The sequence below is a fragment of the Haliotis rubra genome, unplaced genomic scaffold (genome assembly GCF_003918875.1).
Source record: "Haliotis rubra isolate DU_JTF1 unplaced genomic scaffold, ASM391887v1 Scf51, whole genome shotgun sequence".
NCBI classification, from domain to species: domain Eukaryota; kingdom Metazoa; phylum Mollusca; class Gastropoda; order Lepetellida; family Haliotidae; genus Haliotis; species Haliotis rubra.
The window spans coordinates 1090917-1114297 of NW_025767202.1; the positions used below are offsets into that span (position 1 = coordinate 1090917).

Sequence of the window (23381 nt, forward strand, 5' to 3'; positions counted from 1 at the left end):
CTTGCTTGGCTGTATCAAACGCCAAAAAAAAACGCGCAGTCTGTGAATTACATAGTATATTTAACTACTAGAGTGACCCAACACAGACGGTCATATAGATGTACTATATGCGCATATCTGTGCGTCTATATCACAGAATCCTCAGCAACAGATTGCCACCGGTAGTGTGCGCTGTCGGGCATCGTGACTGTGAACAAATCACATGCAAATGAAATCAAAATAATAGAAGAAGTTGAAATCGGTGTGCCAAATTCCCATTTTTAATAATTGTAAAAACGTAGTCAACTTTCCGTTAATGTCGAGTATTTGTCCTTCAGCTCCAGTTTAGGCTTCTAGCAGGCTATTTTTTGCTGCTCAAGAGGGAAAGACATCGTGTGCTTAAATTGAACACAAAATAGTGTGGAAAATGTTTTCTTAGATATAAAGCATTCAAAACGTAATATGGTAGACAGTTCCAAATTCGACGCATCAGTAATATAAATGGTGTCAGAGTTAATTCCCTTTTTTGACTGTACCATATGTTTCTGTTTCCGTTTTTAGAAAAAGAACCACTTGTCTTGCCTTTGCATGTGTTTGTGACTGGGCGCCATCAGATGAGCAGGATACGTTCACCGTTCGCGAACACCTGGTATCAAGACTACTTGACAGTGATTCATTACACATGTTTATGATCGTCTCTACATATAGCAGATGATCCTACAGATTAGGGCTTTGTCGACTTAAATTATGCTTAAAAACCCAAGTTATGAGCATCTGTTTCCCGATGAATACTGGCATCTCTCTACAGAGCTGTAAGTTCCGTACAACACTGCACTGCATATATACATGCACATATGTCAGCTCACTGCACACATACAAGCAGCTGCATGAATGCATTGCATCGTTCAGTGCAACCCACACAAACATTGATGCGAGTTGAAGATATTTTTGTGTTTACTCCCTAAATATTTAGACATTGACGGATTCAGAATATATGGTGAATATTGATTACCGATGCAGACATTCTCCACTGAAGGCACAGTAGGCCATTATATACTGCTTATCGCGACTGGGTATACGTTAATATTAAATAATGTAAATAATGTCTAAACCATATGTTCATTGTCAGGGATTTTCAAAGTCGTTTTATCTCTTCCATCTGTTTTCATGGAACACCCGGTGGTATTGTGATAACAGCGACTCTTTCTAGATAGCATTTGCACTGTCAGTTCCTTGATTGTCCATCCCGCTTTGAGGTCTCATTGGCATCGCCTTTAAATATACAAGACTCTTGGTAATACAATCACAAAGCACCATCAATGCTTGTATTTATCCAAACTGGATCACATCAGCCCAATGATGTATGGCCTTGTCCAATAATGACACACTTTGGGATGTTGTTTACTGATTTAATAGCAGTGGTGATGTCTGTCACATTGAATTCCAGGCACATCGGTCTTGATTAGCGACACTGATGCATCTCAGTGGCAGTCGAGGTGGTAATAATGGACTTCCACGACAGGTTGTGATTAAATGTTCCTCGAAGACGAATGGTAGTTGATACAATACTATATTAAGGCAACAGACAAAACTGGAATGTTGTCTTACTGTCGCGTTAAATGTACCTTAACATAATTAACGCAACATAGGAACCATAGGGAAATCGTTATACAAACAATGCAATTTGTTGTTGCAAAGAAAGCTTTCCAAATGCTAAAAGGTTCTGTTAACCCTTCAGAAGGTGGTGTAAACATTCTGGCTAGCACTCCCACATATAAACACAAACACTCACTGATGCACATTGTGGGGCCAGTACGACCGATAGGACAAGTTTATCACCTTAACGAACACTGTGACATGACATTTTATCAGTGATCCATTCAAGCTATTTTTGTTTCATTACGACCAATAGAGACTGTTGTTGATATTCGAGACTGGTTAATCTCTGGCGTTGACGTTTATGGTTTTATTTCGGGCCAGGCAAAACATGTCGATAGAGACATGTAAGGAAGATGAATACCAAGGTGTTGAAAATCCATAATATAGTCTGTTATTTCCACATGCCTCGTATCCATTGTGGGATTTCGGCACAAGTACCGTTCATCGGGCTGAAATGGGATCGGATGACCACGCCCCCTGTTTTGATTGTCTGCAATGCCTTTCCATGACATTATTTGAGTATATCAAATAAGCTATACGTTCACACCGACTGACCGATGTTAATTGAATTAACCTGTATGTGCTGGCAGGATGAACACTTTTCATCACAACAAATATAATCATATATACTGTGTGGAATTCATTCTAACCGTATATTGATTGCACCTTCGACTACCGACAACAGAATGCAATCAACCAGTCATGCCCAGGTCATTGTAGACCGTTATTAAGGGCACAGGACAGTTAATTGTACATTGTTGCTGCTGCAGCTTACGTCACACAAACAGAGCTTCTTGATCAGCTGACAGTAGAAACATCTTTCTGTTGGGTACAAATAGAATAAATATTCTAACTGTTAGGGATATTTTATTTCTTTTAAATATGTTTGCGCTTTCTCAACATCTACTCTCTGGATATAGTTATCAGTGACCTATCGTTCCCGTCTTTATGGAAGTTTTTTGTCTAGTTTAAATATATTTAATTACGATCACATTACAATCACATTAATGTAACAAATTCCTATAATGTCCCTGTTCTTAACTGATATCAGGCAACAGACAGTAGAACACTGTCGACTTTAAGAGCGCAACGTATACAGTCTACGCAGAACTCATACATATACGTTGTATTTCAAAAACTATACAATACTGATACAATACTGATACATCACGACACGGAGTCAATGAAATCTCGTATAAATGTTTTAACTGATGTCAAGCTAAACTAATCAAATGTTCAGAAGGTTCCTACTGTCACATCAGAAACTTAATTTAACTCAAATAAGTATGTAAATGAAACACAACCTTCAATCAACACAACAACACAATCGATATTTATTCAAGTTTCTAAAAGCGGAATCGATTGTAAGATTCCGACTGTCAGATAGTGATGAAACCAGGTCTTCGCAAACGTGAGCGTCATAAAGTGAGATACGTCATAAAGTGGCACACGTCATAAAGTGGCACACGTCATAAAATGGCATACGTCATAAAGTGGCATACGTCATAAAGTGACATACGTCATAAACACACACAAAGGTAAATAATAACCCGGAAATATATGATATGAAGTCAGAATAGTGAATTGCATGTGTCAACTCTTCTGTCACCGAAAAGACAACTTTGGATATGACCTCCACATGTGTACCAGAAAATGTTTGTTGACAAGTACCAAGTCCATTTACATTTGAAACACATGACCCAAGTGACGAGATTCACGACGAAACATGCAATATACTCTCAATAAATCCTTAGAAGGAAATTCTAGAATATAGTTTTCTCATTACTGAGGAACACCTGACAAGAACTGGAAACATGGTAACATTTCAGCAGTTATACAGTGAATCCTGGAGCAGTGGTTGCCCAGCCTGGAAGTGACACAGAACTGTGCAGACCTGCTTCCTGGAAGGGAGATCTCATAATCGTGTGTTCGAGACACAAATTTACCCTGCTTTTGATTTACAATTTGTAAGCACTATTCCCGTGACCATGTTCTTGTGGTTTGACCTGCATGTTATTTGGAATTCCTCTAAGCTGTTACTAAATAGAATATCACATTACAGACAATGCACATTCATCACTGAAAACAGCGATCCCTGAAGTTGATCATACATATGTACATTCAGGGACCCCCTGGTTCGATAGCCCAGCATCACGACTCTTTCTCTTTGAAAACCTTGCCCTGGCACGTACATTCAAACTTAAGTGTGTACGACAACTCGCATGTACACAAGGATGCAGTTAGCCTCTGATGTTTCACATGGAACGTGTTTTCACTGTATATTAATCTGACACATCTTGCGTGTTAAATAATCTGTTCACTTATCTTTCCGCACAACATGACGCAATGCTGTAAACCTATATATTTGTCTCCTGTGAAATACACACCTAAAGCTTTTAAGGTGTCATTCCATAATGAAAGGCAATAACCCGCAGCATGAACTCACCATGTTGCCCTTCTAAACTCTCATCAAACGTCAAAAGAGCTTTCAGGAAAATAATGATGTAATGCTATTTAGAAGTGTGGCATTCAGCTGCGGTAATGTTCATGACAGGTAGAAGGATATAAAACCGGCTATATTTTCACTCTGAATAACATTCACTGTTGACAAAGAGAGAACTAATTGATATTTATTGCCAGTGTGTTTTAATTCGGAGTCACTCTCAACAGTTTCTCGAACAGCTGGTGTCTCATCTTGAGAGGAGGTCTCTGTGGATTTGTTGGGTTTTTAATATTGCGGGGTTTGTTATTCAAGGACAATGGCTTCTACGGCTACAACATGTTTTGTTCATGTTTGATCGATATCTTGAATTTAAAATGTATTTTTTTGTGGTTTGAATTCTTTAATATGAAACCTTGACTGTGTTGAATATTACATCACAAGGGATAACTATTTCAAATCACGAACTTTGAAGGATCTTTTTAATAATATTAATATTTATTAAAGTTCTCATTTAATTATTGCATTTTTAAAGGAATTAGATTTGTAAACTGATTTGTAAATAGATAAATATTTTATGATTGGAAGTTTAAATAAATAACTCAGATTGTTAGAGGCTGTACCCTCAAGGGGGGTTAAAGTATTGTAAAAATATTGTCCTCCTGAGAGGGTACGTAAGTCCCAAAACTCTCAAAGTAAATTTCAAACTTACCAGGATTTTAAGCGTAGAATGTTTGTGATTTTAATTATAGCTAGATTTGACTACAATCGCCGGCTGTTGAAGGGATGATGTAAATCCAACTAGGGTCCATGCAGGTAGCAAAGGTACTGTAAGTCCCCATGGTCCCTAGTATGGTGATCTGTCTTCTGTTGTTGGCGATCTATAGCCTGTTTTTATATTGTATTGTCCAAATAGTGCTATTAGTTTTAACTTTCCACGCTAGTTTTAATTCTAATTGTGAGATTTAGTTGTTTTACTGTCCTTCGTCGACATGTTTTTATGATACAAATGTTACTTTTTAAATGTCAATTATGTTCTCGTCATGATATGGCTGCAATATTGCCGATGTGACTTTAAATAATAACTCACTCACTCATTTAATATGAAACGAAAGTGCTAAGGAATGCCCAGTCTCGTATATCCTTAGAGAGATTCCATTAGAGCAACGTTGGTCGCGGACAGTCCTCGGATGGGTGACCGTGTTTGGCAGCTTGACTCCTGAAAGTTTCTAGGACTTCAGTCCTGCCCCACAACGAAGCGCATGTGACGCATGTGGTCTCACCTTAGGCAAGTGAGTTTGTTCAAAATTGTCTCTGTCTACCCAGCAGTAAAATTGGGTACCTGGTATGATTCGATGGTAGTCTGAATTTGAACCTTGAGCGCCTGACAGGCGACCGGTTGTATTCTCCACATGGAGTGTTCTGTACTCGTTGACCAGGGGTAATATGTCAGCGCTTTGAGCATGCAATGTGCATGGATAAACGCTCAATATAAATGGACTTTTATTATTATTATTATTTTGTATTTTTCGAAAAATAGCTGTGAAATGTTTATGAGTGGGTCCGTGAAAAACCAGTGATAAGATCAGGTGTTCACGAAAAGGGTAAACATGTCATGAAGATAAGCATGCACACTTGTATTTAGAGAAAGGACATCTTCGGCTGAGCATAAACAAAACTATAATCCATGGGATGATTCTTTCAGATAACAGTTCAGCTAAAATCATTTTACGAAATCTTCAGAGGATGTTTTCTCGGTAGTACAACTTATCTGAAGTGATAACTGGACAAAGGTAGGTTGGGGGATCTTCTGGAGTCGTACTTTCTCGGTATACAAAGGGAGTGGAAGCTTGCATCTCATCCCTCATTACATCAAGTTATCATTAGACCAGCAGTTGTGTGGAGATCATTCCTACCCTGGATACTCAGCCTATTTTGGAAACTTGACCATTGTAGTGGTGGGGTGAATAATACCTGATCACTGTCCCGATTGCTAAAATCACTACCTTTTGAGTAGAGAGAGACAGACAGACAGACAGAGGGAAGGAGGGAGAGGGGAGGGTGTAATGGGAAGTTATATGGTTGCATATATTTAACATCCATCACCAGCAATATCCCACACCTATAATACAGGCAATTTTCAGTCCATGCACATCACGCCATCATGTGCTATGTCACCATTGAGTTAATGAATCTATCACTGGCAGAGGCAGACAGGGCCGGCACATTGGACATGGTCAAGTCAATTGATTGTAGATCTATCTAAAGACGAAATTGGAATTACTACGATTGCACTTGGACATGAACGCGCACTATGAACGCGCCTGCCATCGACATATCGTGATGGCAAATGAATGGTCTCTCTGTGTGTGTCTGGGTCTGTCTGTCTGACTGCATTTGTCTGTTGTGTGTGTTTTGTCTGTGTTTATGTATGACCATCTGGTTCTGTGTTTGTGTGTCCGTCTTTCTGTCAGTATGTGTTTGTGTGTCCGTCTGTTTTCGCACCTGTATGTCTGTCTGATCAGCGGACACAGTCGATCAGTGCTACAGGTATCATAAAGCATCAGAAGAAACAACTGACAAAGGTCCGTGATTAATATGAAGCTATATGGCACTGACGTTTCACTTTTATGAGTCTCAAGGACACTTAACAACAGTTGCCTACTTCAAGGTAGTTTAGTTACAGGGCACACAAGAAGCATTGCTTGGGACTTGTGTGTGTTCAAGATAGTCGACATGTGCAACAGACTTTATTGCATCCCACAGTCGTGCTGTGGACCTTATGTCAACACTTCATCGTCACGCAAATACCAATGAATCCCCCAGATCAATCAGCCTCCCACTGAACTCCATATCAAACAGTAAAGATGGTTTGTTAATGGTCGATTTATAGCATTGGGTGACCTTAGGCTTGTAAGTTAGCCCTTAATATCATGTCGATACAGGACACCGACAGTCATGCAGATGAACTATATTTGTGTTATATCCCTTGTTTCCAATGGCCCACGACTGTTAAGAAAATTGAAAACATTCGACAGAGATAACTGAATTGCAGAACATTTTGCTACACGTATTGTGTGTGTGTTGGGAGCTACAGACACAGCATGCCAAGCTTAATATTTCGCGAACACCTGGTGTAGTCACGGATTTTCACTGACCCATTCATATGTAGTTCACTGTTTTGAGTTTTACGCATAACGGGAGCTGTCTTGGCATATAGTCGTGACTGGTTAATATCTGGCTTTGACGTTTTGTATTATATTTGACATTAGATAATTACGTGACGTAAATACTCACGTATAAACATAATATCTTGAGAGAAGTACGTTTTTTCGTGTCTGATGATGATTTATTGGGACAACTAGCTGACATGAATCATTTGACGTATGTTCCAATATACAGTAAACACAGACCGACGTGACACGCTGATGATAACATACAAGAGTGGAGTATAATATATCAATTTACATCGTATCTGTATATAAGGTAAATTCAACGCAGAATCACCATATTTTGTCTCAATGTGTCCGCCAGACAATGGATACAACTTTAACGTATTACCACTGGAATAATTCACCATCCATTCATTTGAAGAACATTCAGTTTTGACATGACCAACAAAGGTGTAAAACAGTCGTTATATACTTCAGGTTAAAACCATACAAATGTATCCCACATTAAACGCTTCAATCGCGATTCGAAACAACATATCAAATTTAGATCGCTGACTTTGTATGCTGAGGGTTCGGCGCCTCAGTCTAAGAGTGCAGGTTCGGATCTCGGAGTCAACATCACCAAACTACACGAATCTGCAATGTATAAAAGTGTAATTCCCAATACAACATACGCTACGCTTGAGGTGCAGAAAACACATTGTGGTTACCTTTCATAGCCTTTCACCAGCAATTGAGTATAATGTAACAAGAAGACAGAAGCACCCCTTACATATCTTCAAAATTAGTGCCACCTATCCTTTGAAAGATAAAACTTTAAACCGTTCACGTACTGATGATGAAATAGGGGATCTCAGGAGTTTCCCGGACTAATAGAATAGAATAGATCAACCAGATTGTTCAGATATTCATTATTTAAATGATACTAGTACAATGATCCAAGGATGGATGGGATATTCAAGTGGTCAGGACAAAATGCCATTTTTGAAAAGTTTTAGGACCGAATATTTGTAAGTAAGGAATTTATGAATAATGAAATTACAAAAGATCAGTCTATGGCACGTTCCCATCCAAGAACGTCCTGAAGCAAGACTTGAACAATGTCAGATAATGGCCCATGACAGACATATATACGTTACTACCCTTGACTAACGTCTGGACACACAGTGTATTACTTTGGAGATAAATTTCCAAATCTGACACATCTGTGACAAAATTTCGTTTCGTCTATTAGTGTAATCCGCCATATTCCTATTTGCTGAACCTTGAACACTCTGACACATTGTGGACACAGGAACCACTCGGCAAACTGGATGTTCACTACGTCCGCTACAATAGCAAAACCTGCCTTTTATACAAATCTCTTCGATTTTACTGCATTAGGTATGCAGAAGGGATTAGCATTTAAGCACACAGTACGTGGTATTTCAATATACTTTGGCTGGTAAAGTATTACATTATTGGCGTCAAAATACAAGGAAGTAATTTTAGCCAGTAAATAACATGGAGAATGTGGAGTTTCATTTAGTAGCATGTGTATATGATTAAACAATGGACACTATGAGCGTCCGACGTTCACTCAGTACTGCCCAGTATCAAATGTCACAATTTCCATGCAATACATATTCCATACATTACAATAGCTCTTTAAACTCAATCAGTTTTGGAGAATACTTGTGTTGCACAATAAGCCATGTTTCAATGTGGTTCAGGGGCGGCTGGGTAGCCTAATGGTTAAAGTGTTCGCTCGTCACGCCGAAGACCCGAGTTCGATTCCCCACATGGGTACAATATGTGAACCCTATTTCTGGTGTTCCCCGCTGTGATATTGCTGGAATATTGCTAAAAGCGGCGTAAAACCATACTCACTCACCCAATGTGGTTTATCTGCTGTGGCTCATTGTTCCTTTCACGGGAGGTAATATTCCTCTCCGTGTTTGGTATAGACATAAACTATCTTGCATGTCACTGTACCCCGCCGACTGCGTGGATCTTAACCCACAGTGTTATTTTCTTGATTCGTTGATTCACATTCGAGCGGCGTAAAACAACAAACAAACACAGAATTGGACACCTGAATTTCAGAATGACTCTTGTATCTGGACCAGCACTGGCAGACCGCTGACGTAGAAGCACACACTGTCTGTAACCTGGTGTCATTAAGACAGGTAATTGATAAATTCGTAAAAATACATTCAATTCTCCTTGCTACTCTTGGACAGTGTCTACCAACTCAGGGGACAATGTGCTGGCGGTGGCGCCACCTACAACAAGGAGTGGTTACGGAAGGCGCCATCTTGTGGGGGATTTGGCGTCCCCCTGTTCCTGTAAATTCCTCTATTTCATCTGAACCCAAATTGACTTAATGCCAATGCCGTGATCGCGATGCAGTGCTGCGTACCACAGTTCGCCAGGGGGTTGTTAATGCGTCATGGAAACGGATATGGAATAACAGTTTGACTTTGAGTTGATTAAGTGATATAAATGTTTTCTTTGGGATTGATGAAGTATTTTTTTCTGTTGAAATCGTGCCAAAACATAAACACTTCCTGGAACGGCCTGGAGAACGTATATTCACAGAATTATAAACTGTTTCTTTCACAATTCTAAAATCCAATTATCTTATATATATATATGTAAATTTAAAGATCAAATGTTTCCGTTTGAGTCAAATAATAAAGGAATCGAATTTCTAGGGCCATCCTACTTCCCAGCAAAAAGTCTTGGCAAAAAGCTATAATTGTTCCCAAATTCCTACTTCCTACGATTTATTTGTTGTAAATAATTGTTTGCAATGACTGCTTCGTCAATCAAAGATTAAATGGCATTACGTAAGCATGAATAATATTCATTTACATAAAAGAAAACAATCAGTTTGGATTAAAAATATAATGTCACAATTTTTCTAATAATATTTCTTCATTTGTGTGTTTTGATTCGTTATGACAAGGGATATCTGTTCAAATCGTCCGAGGCGCACTATTCACTAAGGAAACTTCTGTGCATTCTCCCAGCTGTTCTGTCTGGGTTCGTCAGCACCATATCCCTGCTGGTGGGTAAACAAACACCTAACACTGACGTAACTTCACCTCCCTCAGTAATTTCACACGCCCTGGTAAAACTAAAATACTGTTCAAAACAGTGTTAAACCCAAGTTTATTGATTCTCGAACATTACCCATGTCGTATTCCTTGGCTGTATCAAACGCCACAAAACGCGCAGTCTGTGAATTACATAGTATATTTAACTACAAGAGTGACCTAACACAGACGGTCATGTAGATGTATAATATATGCGCATATCTGTGCTTCTATATCACAGATTCCTCAGCAACAGATTGCCACCGGTATGTGCGATGTAGGGCATCGTGACTGTGAACAAATCACATGCAAATGAAATCAAAATAATAGAAGAAGTTGAAATCGGTGTGCTAAATTCCCTTTTTTAATAATTGTATAAACGTAGTCAACTTTCCGTTAATGTCGAGTATTTGTCCTTCAGCTCCAGTTTAGGCTTCTAGCAGGCTATGTTTGCTGCCCAAGAGGGAAAGACATCGTGTGCTTAAATTGAACACAAAATAGTGTGGAAAATGTTTTCTTAGATATAAAGCATTCAAACCGTAATATGGTAAACAATTCCAAATTCGACGCATCTGTAATATAAATGGTGTCAGAGTCAATTTCGATTTTTGACGGTACCATATGTTTCTGTTTCCGTTTTTAGAAAAAGAACCACTTGTCTTGCCTTTGCATGTGTTTGTGAATGGGCGCCATCAGGTGAGCAGGATACGTTCACCGTTCGCGAACACCTGGTATCAAGACTACTTGACAGTGATTCATTACACATGTTTATGATCGTCTCTGCATATAGCAGATGTTCCTACAGATTATAGCTTTGTCGACTTAAATTATGCTTAAAAACCCAAGTTATGAGCATCTGTTTCCCGATGAATACTGGCATCTCTCTACAGAGCTGTAAGTTCCGTACAACACTGCACTGCATATATACATGCACATATGTCAGCTCACTGCACACATACAAGCAGCTGCATGAATGCATTGCATCGTTCAGTGCAACCCACACAAACATTGATGCGAGTTGAAGATATTTTTGTGTTTACTCTCTAAATAATTAGACATTGGCGGATTCAGAATAAATTGTGAATATTGATTACCGATGCAGACATTCTCCACTGAAGGCACAGTAGGCCATTATATACTGCTTATCGCGACTGGGTATACGTTAATATTAAATAATGTAAATAATGTCTAAACCATATGTTCATTGTCAGGGATTTTCAAAGTCGTTTTATCTCTTCCATCTGTTTTCATGGAACACCCGGTGGTATTGTGATAACAGCGACTCTTTCTAGATAGCATTTGCACTGTCAGTTCCTTGATTGTCCATCCCGCTTTGAGGTCTCATTGGCATCGCCTTTAAATATACAAGACTCTTGGTAATACAATCACAAAGCACCATCAACGCTTGTATTTATCCAAACTGGATCACATCAGCCCAATGATGTATGGCCTTGTCCAATAATGACACACTTTGGGATGTTGTTTACTGATTTAATAGCAGTGGTGATGTCTGTCACATTGAATTCCAGGCACATCGGTCTTGATTAGCGACACTGATGCATCTCAGTGGCAGTCGAGGTGGTAATAATGGACTTCCACGACAGGTTGTGATTAAATGTTCCTCGAAGACGAATGGTAGTTGATACAATACTATATTAAGGCAACAGACAAAACTGGAATGTTGTCTTACTGTCGCGTTAAATGTACCCTAACATAATTAACGCAACATAGGGACCATAGGGAAATCGTTATACAAACAATGCAATTTGTTGTTGCAAAGAAAGCTTTCCAAATGCTAAAAGGTTCTGTTAACCCTTCAGAAGGTGGTGTAAACATTCTGGCTAGCACTCCCACATATAAACCACAAACACTTACTGATGCACATTGTGGGGCCAGTACGACCGATAGGACAGGTTTACCACCTTAACGAACACTGTGACATGACATTTTATCAGTGATCCATTCAAGCTATTTTTGTTTCATTACGACCAATAGAGACTGTTGTTGATATTCGAGACTGGTTAATCTCTGGCGTTGACGTTTATGGTTTTATTTCGGGCCAGGCAAAACATGTCGATAGAGACATGTAAGGAAGATGAATACCAAGGTGTTGAAAATCCATAATATAGTCTGTTATTTCCACATGCCTCGTATCCATTGTGGGATTTCGGCACAAGTACCGTTCATCGGGCTGAAATGGGATCGGATGACCACGCCCCCTGTTTTGATTGTCTGCAATGACTTTCCATGACATTATTTGAGTATATCAAATAAGCTATACGTTCACACCGACTGACTGATGTTAATTGAATTAACATGTATGTGCTGGCAGGATGAACACTTTTCATTACAACAAATATAACCATATATACTGTGTGGGAATTCATTCTAACCGTATATTGATTGCACCTTCGACTAACGACAACAGAATGCAATCAACCAGTCATGCCCAGGTCATTGTAGACCGTTATTAAGTGCACATGACAGTTAAGTGTACATTGTTGCTGCTGCAGCTGACGTCACACAAACAGAGCTTCTTGATCAGCTGACAGTAGAAACATCTTTCTGTTGGGTACAAATAGAATAAATATTCTAACTGTTGGAGTTACTTTATTTCTGTTAAATATGTTTGCGCTTTCTCAACATCTACTCTGTGGATATAGTTATCAGTGTCTTATCGTTCCCGTCTTCATGGAAGTTTTTTGTCTAGTTTAAATATATTTAATTACGATCACATTACAATCGCATTAATGTAACAAATTCCTATAATGTCCCTGTTCTCAACTGATATCAGGCAACAGACAGTAGAACAATGTCGACTTTAAGAGCGCAACTTATACAGTCTACGCAGGACTCATACATATACGTTGTATTTCAGACACTATACAATACTGATACAATACTGATACATCACGACACGGAGTCAATGAAATCACCTATAAATGTTTTAACTGATGTCAAACTAAAATATTAAAATGTTCAGAAGGTTCCTACTGCAACATCAGAAACTTAATTTAAATCAAATAAGTATGTAAATGAAACACAACCTTCAATCAACACAACAACACAATCGATATTTATTCAAATTTCTAAAAGCGGAGTCGATTGTACGATTCCGACTCTCAGATAGTGATGAAACCAGGCCCCGATTTCTCGAAACAAACTTAAGTTTTTTACTCAAATTTCAAACTGAGTTTGACTATTTGAAACAGCTGAATTTTAACTCAGCTGCATTTTTAAAATACAAAAAGCCCAAAAGACTTCAGTATTCTATTCACCTAACTTAAATTATCTACTATGTTTGAATTAAATATCGATTTCAGCTCATTCTGGGGAATGCGTTTTCTCAAATTTGAGTAAAAACTGTAACTTAAGTCAAAACTCAGACTGAAGTTTGTTTCGAGAAATCGGGGCCTGGTCTTCGCGAACGTGAGCGTCATACGTCATAAAGTGGCACGCGTCATAAAATGGCATACGTCATAAAGTGGCACGCGTCATAAAGTGACATACGTCATAAACACACACAAAGGCAAATAATAAACCCGGAAATATATGATATGAAGTCAGAATAGTGAATTGCATGCGTCAACTCTTCTGTCACCGAAAAGACAACTTTGGGGATATGTCCTCCACATGTGTACCAGAAAATGTTTGTTGACAAGTACCAAGTCCATTTGCATTTGAAACCACATGACCCAAGCGATGAGATTCACGACGAAACATGCAACACACTCTCAATAAATCCTTAGAAGGAAATTCTAGAATATAGTTTTCAACACGCATTTTTACCTTTTAAACCACAATGCAAGTTTCCAAATGTTTGTTGAAAGCTGTGTTGAGGTGTTGAAAGTACCCTAAAACAACTACACTAATCATACTTTAAAATGCGCTTACGAAAAAACCAGGCCTACTAAGAAACCCAAAGAAACCCCTGTGCGTTTTTCATACAGGCGGTATGTGTCCAATTACAACATTGCGGCTTGAGGTAATACGGCAACATGTTCGCGTTGCATGGAGAGATCGCTTTGTTGATCTGAGTTATACACACATATCTTTTAGATACAGAGACAGTTGACTAGCAATGTATTCCTGATTTTGAACGTTAGCTACCTCAAACGGCATCCCAGCAAGCTAAATATTACGTTCCACGACGCAACTGGCAGTTAAACCAAATTGATCTGCAATCTGCCTGCCGTAGGCGCTTGAAGAAAAATACATGAGAGTGTTTTCCTTTTTGGATTCTGGGTTGTTCGTAAGAGGGGAACTAAACTTTATCTGGAGGTGAGCTCGGTGATTTGTATTATAGCACGTCTTCGTAACCCGACGGTGTGGGCTATTGCTCATATCAATCACTGGTTTGTTTGATCCAAGCTGTGGCTGAGTGTGGCGTTTAACAGCAAAAAACAAACCTATGTGTGGTATTTACTGACAACTCACAGCTTAATGAAGTACATGTGATATGGTGGACCCATTGATAATAACTACAGATACCCTGCCAAGATAGAGATTGCAAAGATATGTAACGTATGTAATTACATAATTATGTCTTGATGAAGTGCCAGACCTTTAACTCTGTGGGGGTATGACATTTATCCTCACTGTTACACTTGACACAGTCACGTCGTTCATCATCATTAGATCCAGCGTTATTGACACTCCTAGTTGAGATATTAATTAAGCCTCCATTCAACGCCGCCACATGCTTGTGTGAATGGAACACTGCTACAGCCTTTAAGTGGTTCTGTGTCATGGGTGCGCTGAAAGTCATTAGCGTGTTATATCTATCACAGCAAGGCTTACCCAACCCTGGCGGTAAGCAGTACATGCTACTTGACACTGGAGGTATGTCTTGTGTTTTTTTGTACCATTACTCGGTAAGAAGAAACACTATTTTTACAGGTTTGAGGAACATCTACTGCGCTGGATACTGTTGCACTGAATTATGGGGAATGTTATATTTTGTTCTTTAGTCAGCTTCCAGCCTCACAACTGAGATGTTCCAAATTTCATCCCACACTATAAACATGTGTTTAGAATGTAAATATACACAAAGCATGTTTTGATCTAAACATGTTTGGGAATGTGTTTAGATGCTAGAAGGAATAAACATATGGTGTGATATATCTAAACGCGTTTAGAGTCTATAACATCAAATATACACACCTCGCAGCTTAAACATTCCTTAAACACACCATACCCATAATTTAAATATGACTGAGTACTAAAACATGATGATAGTTTCAGATTTTAACAGATTTAAATATTTACGAATCTAAACTTGTTTAGAGCTTCAACATGATTAGACTTAATGTTAAGATTTTGTGTGTGGATTCCTCGGAATATGTTTAGGACAAATTGATCTCATTGTTTATTATCTCTATACCCTGAAAATAACGTGCATATAAACATATACAGTCTTTAAGTCACAAAAGGATAACATAATTATGTTGCAGTAATATGTTCACATCAAGACCCAAGGCCAAGACCACAAGGACTTACAACGAACTTTTGACAATATTGACACCACCAAAGGTATAAAGAACCCAAACAAGTGAAAAAAGGAAAGGTGACATCTGTAACGACATCAGTCTCCGTAGTCCAGATGGTGGCGTGGAGGAACTTCACATCAAAGGATTGCTTTTTCGAATCGTCTTTCCGTTGGGTTGTGTTTAAAGATGTCTTGCTGCTATATGACCAACAGTATGTCCACCACAGAGGGAACGGTAGCCGACATTGAAGTATGCCAAAGTATTGCAACTGACCCACGTACCCATACCCTTATTGCCTGCCACAACACACGATGAAAGTTCCCGTTTTAAAATAATAATTGCAAATGGTTTTCAAAGTCGGGGGTGGAAATTGGTATTCCAATATATGTTTAGATCGTGAAGCGTAAAAAGTCTGGGACAGAGTTTGTGTTGTGCATCTAAACAAATGTTTACAGTTCACTTCTACCCCAACGTGGGTTTTAAAAGGTTTGGTTGGCTCTGGCGCCATTTTAACAAAGGCTTCATGATTAACACCTTGCTTGGAGACAATGCTTGAACTTGTGTAGACGTGAAGATCCATGTTGGTCGGTATTGAATGTACTTGTGACGGTGCCTCGTTCTACACAGCGATCGTAATGCTAAGACGATCGCCAAGCCTCTACTACAGCACAGACTTCCGACCACCATGTAACACAGTAAATGTTATTAATGGAAGCCCTCGTAGCTGGGATAATCCCAGGACAGAATAATGGAAGAGCGTGACACACAAAAACCGATTGTACGTATAATGAAAGATATACTAGCTGTTAATGTGCGCCGTAGATTGAAGCATCAGATCCTGAACTGTCTTATGTAGTAGAGGACGACCACTCTCGCTTAATCCATAATTACTGCATACAAACAATGGCGCAATCACTGGAGGAGAAGTCATGTGACAGATCGTCCTATAGTCATTTATTCAACTAACATAAATCAATTACGAGGATCCTTTGTTTGATCGGCATTCAAGACGTTGGTGAGACTTGTAGCTTGAACAAGATGTTAGACTCTACACCGAAACATCGCTCTATGCAATAAATAAGACGTTGTTATCTATAACGTTGTATGTTTTATAACGAAGATCCTTCATGGGGAATATCTAATAAACATGTTATTAATTATATTTAATTGTTTTGCTTTTATTTATGTTAGTGGAATCCAAGCGTCGCTCAAATACACTGGGTTTATGTCTTCCCAGTCACAACCTTCTTGAGTGACACATGTACATCCACAGCGTAACAATGGTATTTGAGTCCTAGGAGATGACAAGAGTACCTCGATGGAATCTTTCCCCCACTAAACAATTGATGTTGTTCACATGAGCGGGTTTCATATGACACTGAGGTAGTGGAGCACGTGACTGATGATCTCAAGTAACGGGGCTTGTGGACAGTTAATTTGATTGGTCAGAATGACTCGGGCCCTAAGGGAGCTGTCTGTAGTGATGCTGAGCAAATTAGGAAGATAGGGACAGTCCAGGGAGAAATCATTATCACTGATAACAGCTTTCCTCGGGGAGGTAATATATTGCCTTTCTGAAGAGACAAAACGATTCTCTCTGCTTACATGAGCTGATGCTACGTGTTGAATCTGTATGGAGAATAACGTGTATGCACATTTTATTGGAATAGATCTAATCTGATACGGGGTGATATAATATATTGTTTAAAAGTGGTTTTACTAGTTGTATATGTAAAGGAACTGTCGGTACGTCAGAAAGAAACAAGAAGTTGTTAGATGGTGATGTATTTGATACTGGTAGAAAATATTACAGAACAGATACACAGCCGGATTCAATACAATATATGGTATACTTAAACTACCGGGGGCGGCGGGGTAGCCTGGTGGTTAAAGCGTTCGCTCGTCACGCTGAAGACCCGGGTTCGATTCCCACATGGGTACAATGTGCGAACCCCATTTCTGGTGTCCCTCGCCGTGATATTGCTTGAATATTGCTCAAAGCGGCGTAAAACTAAATTCACTCACTCTCCTAAACAACGGTAAAGTGATATTGTAAGAATTAAGCACCGTTCCTATGTGTTATGGTGCATATATTATAATTGCATTCTATTTCAACAAACAGTTCCAGACAATAAATAGATACCTAATATAATCGACCTTTAGACAATCACTACTTACAAAGAACCATATTGGCAAAGTTGGACATTTATTGAAGTAAACGGTCACAAAGAAAGTACCTCATAACTGATCAATTCTCATAATTTCTAAAGCGTTTTAATAATAGATCACTGCGCCACACCGACAACGTATTGGAGGAGGAGGATTAACGGTATTTTGTAGAAGCTATCATAAGCCAACCTCTAAAAGGTTTGACATTCAGATACGCTGTTCCTCTGGGTTTAACTTAAGTGGCCTCATGGTCACGTAAATACTGAAAGCCAATAAACACAAATTCAGTCACGGCCGTTCGACAACTGCAAGACCGTATCAATATTTGATATCAGTCAAACACGAAATCAAACGATTGTGGTTGAATGACATCTGAGCACATCTTGATGAGATTTGGATGCAAGATGTTTCATCACGTAGTGGAAGTATGTCACCACGTACATACACGACGTTAAATGTTGTAACAGCGGTGTGTAAACCGTCCACGGAATCCCCCATCGTTGTAATGGTATTCACATTTGTGATGAAGTGTTGACAGGGGAGATCAAAGATGGTTCAAAAACTGGTAATCATACCGACGTTTTACTCGTCGGGTAAATTCAACAATATAACCAACAGTATGGTGTACTGGTCACTGTCACACGTCCGCTGATTGGATGAAGTACGTGCGTTCACATCCCTAAATGAGATAAATATAACTGATGATTAGTACAATGTAATTAGTCTCCCTGATCGAAGACAACACTTGGACGTAAACTAACAGTCAAGTCCCTTCGCGATCGGTTTAACACCAACAGTGAATATGATCAAGGGAACTGTCTGAAATGCAATGTAAATATCAGGTTGTGGATTATATATTGATTATATGGTTATTTCACGTGATACTGGTACTTAGCTGAGGAAGACATTTAGTGTAGAATCTAAAATGTAAAACCATTATTGTCTGTCAACCTACACCAACATTCTATTATAGGAAGGAAGACAGGGAATTCTAACGTTATGAATTAGATTTGCAGTTTTATCACAAGAATGAAGACGCCACAAGCATTTCCACGATATTCAGACGTCTTCCTAAGAGCCTTTCAATGGAACATTACGAAACCGTAAATAAGGGCGCAAAAACATTTCCATAATAATATGAAACCTCTGCTCAAACCCAGTACACTGTACAATCCCGACTATGGCATGTGTGAATGAATTACTATCATGTCGCGATAGTGCCACAGACACACGCACAGGCAAGTCAATTGTTCACCTTTGAAGACAGGGTAACGCATGGTACAAGTCACACTAACGGATTGTATCGGACAGTTTTTGTCATTAATGCGTGAAATGTGAAATCATCCACACAAAGTCTACTATAAAACTGTTAACGTTCCTTGTTTGTTGTGTCAACAGACAACTAAAGATACAATATTTAAACCAGTCACAATACAATAAATCGTATGTTGATATTGTGGACGGGACTAAACTACCACTGCTTCTGATGTATTGTGTCCTCTGTCAACAACAGCACGGTCTGGACATGTGTATGCACTATAGAACCCTTCCCAGGGTGCATCGTTATTGGTCGTTGTCAAATCATGCAGGCAGTTAGGATAATGGATGGCTTAAGTCTGGCAATAATCCCTGTCTCTAAAGACTTATCTGTGACAACAAAGTTGAGATCTCATCGAAATGTGGACATTGTACTCTGTTAATTGTAACGTGTAGCAATGTTTGGACACCTGATCCCCTATCATTGAGGATGCGTGCATGTTTGAATACATATTTATATAAAGCAAATCATGTATTATAAATATTGATTCTACGAGGTAATGTGTATGTGTTGATATTATATTGATGTTGACGTGACATTTCCTCATATCAATATTGATTACACGCTTTGAATGCAGTAATGTATTCCATTATTATCCTAAAGAGACTCGGGAAACAGATTTATAGAGTGTGAAATACACAAATCAACTTGTAAACATGGAAATATAAAGGTAGAAATCCTCTTTACATCCACTGCCCTTCACCTTTAAGCCCTCAAAATGAGAGACCAGAACCATTTCATTTACAACAGCTTCTCTTCTCCTTGACCTTAACCTTGAATGTATGTTAATGTTGTTAATTAAACGTTTTTATCATGTTGGGTCAGTTGTCTGACCTCGGGTGGCCTTGGCCTTTCTAACATAATCAGTCAACAACTAGGGCTGGCAATATATCTCTATCTGCTAGCGAGTTATCTTCACTTTCAGCGCAATAGAGTGAGGGAGGGAGTTTGACTTTACTCCGCTTTTAGCAATATTCCAGCAAGTGGGCCTCACATATCTTATCCATGTTGGGATTCGAACCCGGGTCTTCGGCGTGACGGGCGAACGCTTTAACCACCAGGCTACCCCACCGCCCCTCAGGGTAATAGAAGGTATGTAAGGCATGATAAGGCGTCAAGCGATCATCCCCAATTCTTGTTGCGTGGTTATACGAGCATACATGTTAAGGAGAATGGTATTACACTGTTAATGTTAATGCGATTTTCACAGGCATGGAGACACACACGAGCTCATGTTGTCTATATCACGAGCTGATGGCGAAACACCGATCTGTGAAATACAGAAGATCTATATCCATCTATACAATACATCTAATTATACCACAACGTACATGATATGAACTGTGGATATATTTTTTTTCAAACTCCAGCTAGTTCTTTTTCAACCAGGTTTCAGTAAAACAGATTAGAATCAGTCTCAGGTTTTGTAACATAAGCTGTTTAGGGAACCTGATACATCATCCCGGAAGGCAGACAGTTGATGAAGATGAGATGAAGATGAAACCTTCCATGTAACTGAGTACTTTGACATTTTGAAGGCTAGCCTGTTTCATGCCCGTGCATACACAGTCTTATAGAGGCCCTCAGGATCAACAGCAACACCAACACCACACCGTAAATATCATCGACGATACACTTCTCAGCGGCGTAGTTGAAGGACATGGAACTAGTTTCCCTTTAACGTTATCACAGTTTTATATTTCTACGTGGAAGTGTATAAACTTAATAATTTTTCAGAGTGTATACAGAAGACGCGTCCATATGGGCGGATGCACGTTTCAATGTTACGATAATTATCTGAGTTTCTTTGCTGATAGAACGATACAGTGAGTCATTGGATCCTGGGCTGTAAAACAAACCATGTTATGACATTTATAAAAGATGTTGTTCCTACCTGGCTTGACCAAAGGACATCCGGGGAATTGAGGAGAAGAGGGTCAAGTTGACCAACACTGGCATGATGGGGCCCGCCATGAATCCACGCCCCGATGTCACTGAAATACACAGACAGGGACTAAATATATCATAGTAAGAACACTTCCTGGTGTCCCTGGAACACACAGACAAGGACAATAGATACCATTGTAAAGACACTTCCTGGTGTCCCTGGAACACACAGACAAGGACTATAGATACCATTGTAAAGACACTTCCTGGTGTCCATGGAACACACAGACAAGGACTATAGATAGCATTGTAAAGACACTTCCTGGTGTCCGTGGAACACACAGACAAGGACTATAGATACCATTGTAAAGACACTTCCTGGTGTCCCTGGAACACACAGACAAGGACTATAGATACCATTGTAAAGACACTTCCTGGTGTCCCTGGAACACACAGACAAGGACTATAGATACCATTGTAAAGACACTTCCTGGTGTCCCTGGAACACACAGACAAGGACTATAGATATCATAGTAAAGGCACTTCCTGGTGTCCCTGGAACACACAGACAAGGACTATAGATACCATTGTAAAGACACTTCCTGGTGTCCCTGGAACACACAGACAAGGACTATAGATACCATTGTAAAGACACTTCCTGGTGTCCCTGGATCTCACAGACAAGGACAATAGATACCATTGTAAAGACACTTCCTGGTGTCCCTGGAACACACAGACAAGGACTATAGATACCATTGTAAAGACACGTCAAGGTGTCCCTGGAACACACAGACAAGGACTATAGATACCATTGTAAAGACACTTCCTGGTGTCCCTGGAACACACAAACAAGGACTATAGATACCACTGTAAAGGCACTTCCTGGTGTCCCTGGAACACACAAACAAGGACTATAGATGCCATTGTAAAGACACTTCCGGGTGTCCCTGGAACACACAAACAAGGACTATAGATACCATTGTAAAGACACTTCCTGGTGTCCCTGGAACACACAGACAAGGACTATAGATATCATTGTAAAGACACTTCCTGGTGTCCCTGGAACACACAGACAAGGACTATAGATACCATTGTAAAGACACTTCCTGGTGTCCCTGGAACACACAAACAAGGACTATAGATACCACTGTAAAGGCACTTCCTGGTGTCCCTGGAACACACAAACAAGGACTATAGATGCCATTGTAAAGACACTTCCGGGTGTCCCTGGAACACACAAACAAGGACTATAGATACCATTGTAAAGACACTTCCTGGTGTCCCTGGAACACACAGACAAGGACTATAGATATCATTGTAAAGACACTTCCGGATGTCCCTGGAACACACGAACAAGGACTATAGATACCATTGTAAAGACACTTCCTGGTGTCCCTGGAACACACAGACAAGGACTATAGATACCATTGTAAAGACACTTCCTGGTGTCCCTGGAACACACAAACAAGGACTATAGATACCATTGTAAAGACACTTCCTGGTGTCCCTGGAACACACAGACAAGGACTATAGATACCATTGTAAAGACACTTCCTGGTGTCCCTGGAACACACAGACAAGGACTATAGATACCATTGTAAAGACACTTCCTGGTGTCCCTGGAACACACAGACAAGGACTATAGATATCATTGTAAAGACACTTCCGGATGTCCCTGGAACACACGAACAAGGACTATAGATACCATTGTAAAGACACTTCCTGTTTCCCTGGAACACACAGACAAGAACCATAGATACCATTGTAAAGCCACTTCCTGGTTTTACTGTGGCATTAGTGATGAAGATACCATTGGACAATCCAAATGCCACATACATACAGACAGTAACGTCCGCCTGGGAATACATTGTTGGTTGCATGGAGCGGCAAAATGCATAACGTGATTGGGGAGACTATGTAAATAACGGGGCATCGTAACCAGGTGCCATGCTTCGGACTATCAATCACTGGATTTCTGGTCAAGACTCGGGTTTTTTAGACCAGCGTCATATAGTTGGAGTACTGTGTTACAACACTTACGTACACCTACGTAAAGACCCATCATGGAGACACTTCCGGGTACGTTCTACATATTCACATTTAAATGTCTCTCAAACACATAGCTTTCTCGTCGATCAACGACGTCCATGTTGCACACTCAAAATATGCTAAACCCGTTATGGTCAC

At 39.6% G+C, this 23381-nt stretch overlaps 1 protein-coding gene across 3 annotated transcripts in view; it reads right to left on the reverse strand.

Moving 5' to 3' along the window:
• The window catches only part of LOC124292176 (glycine receptor subunit alpha-4-like), a 144484-nt gene that overhangs the window by 71393 nt on the left and 49710 nt on the right, over positions 1–23381 (reverse strand). For all 3 annotated transcript variants that reach the window (XM_046729227.1, XM_046729228.1, XM_046729229.1), the window contains exon 2: positions 21202–21301. In XM_046729227.1, coding sequence (XP_046585183.1) covers positions 21202–21301 — 100 coding nt within the window. The remainder of the gene's footprint in view (positions 1–21201; positions 21302–23381) is intronic.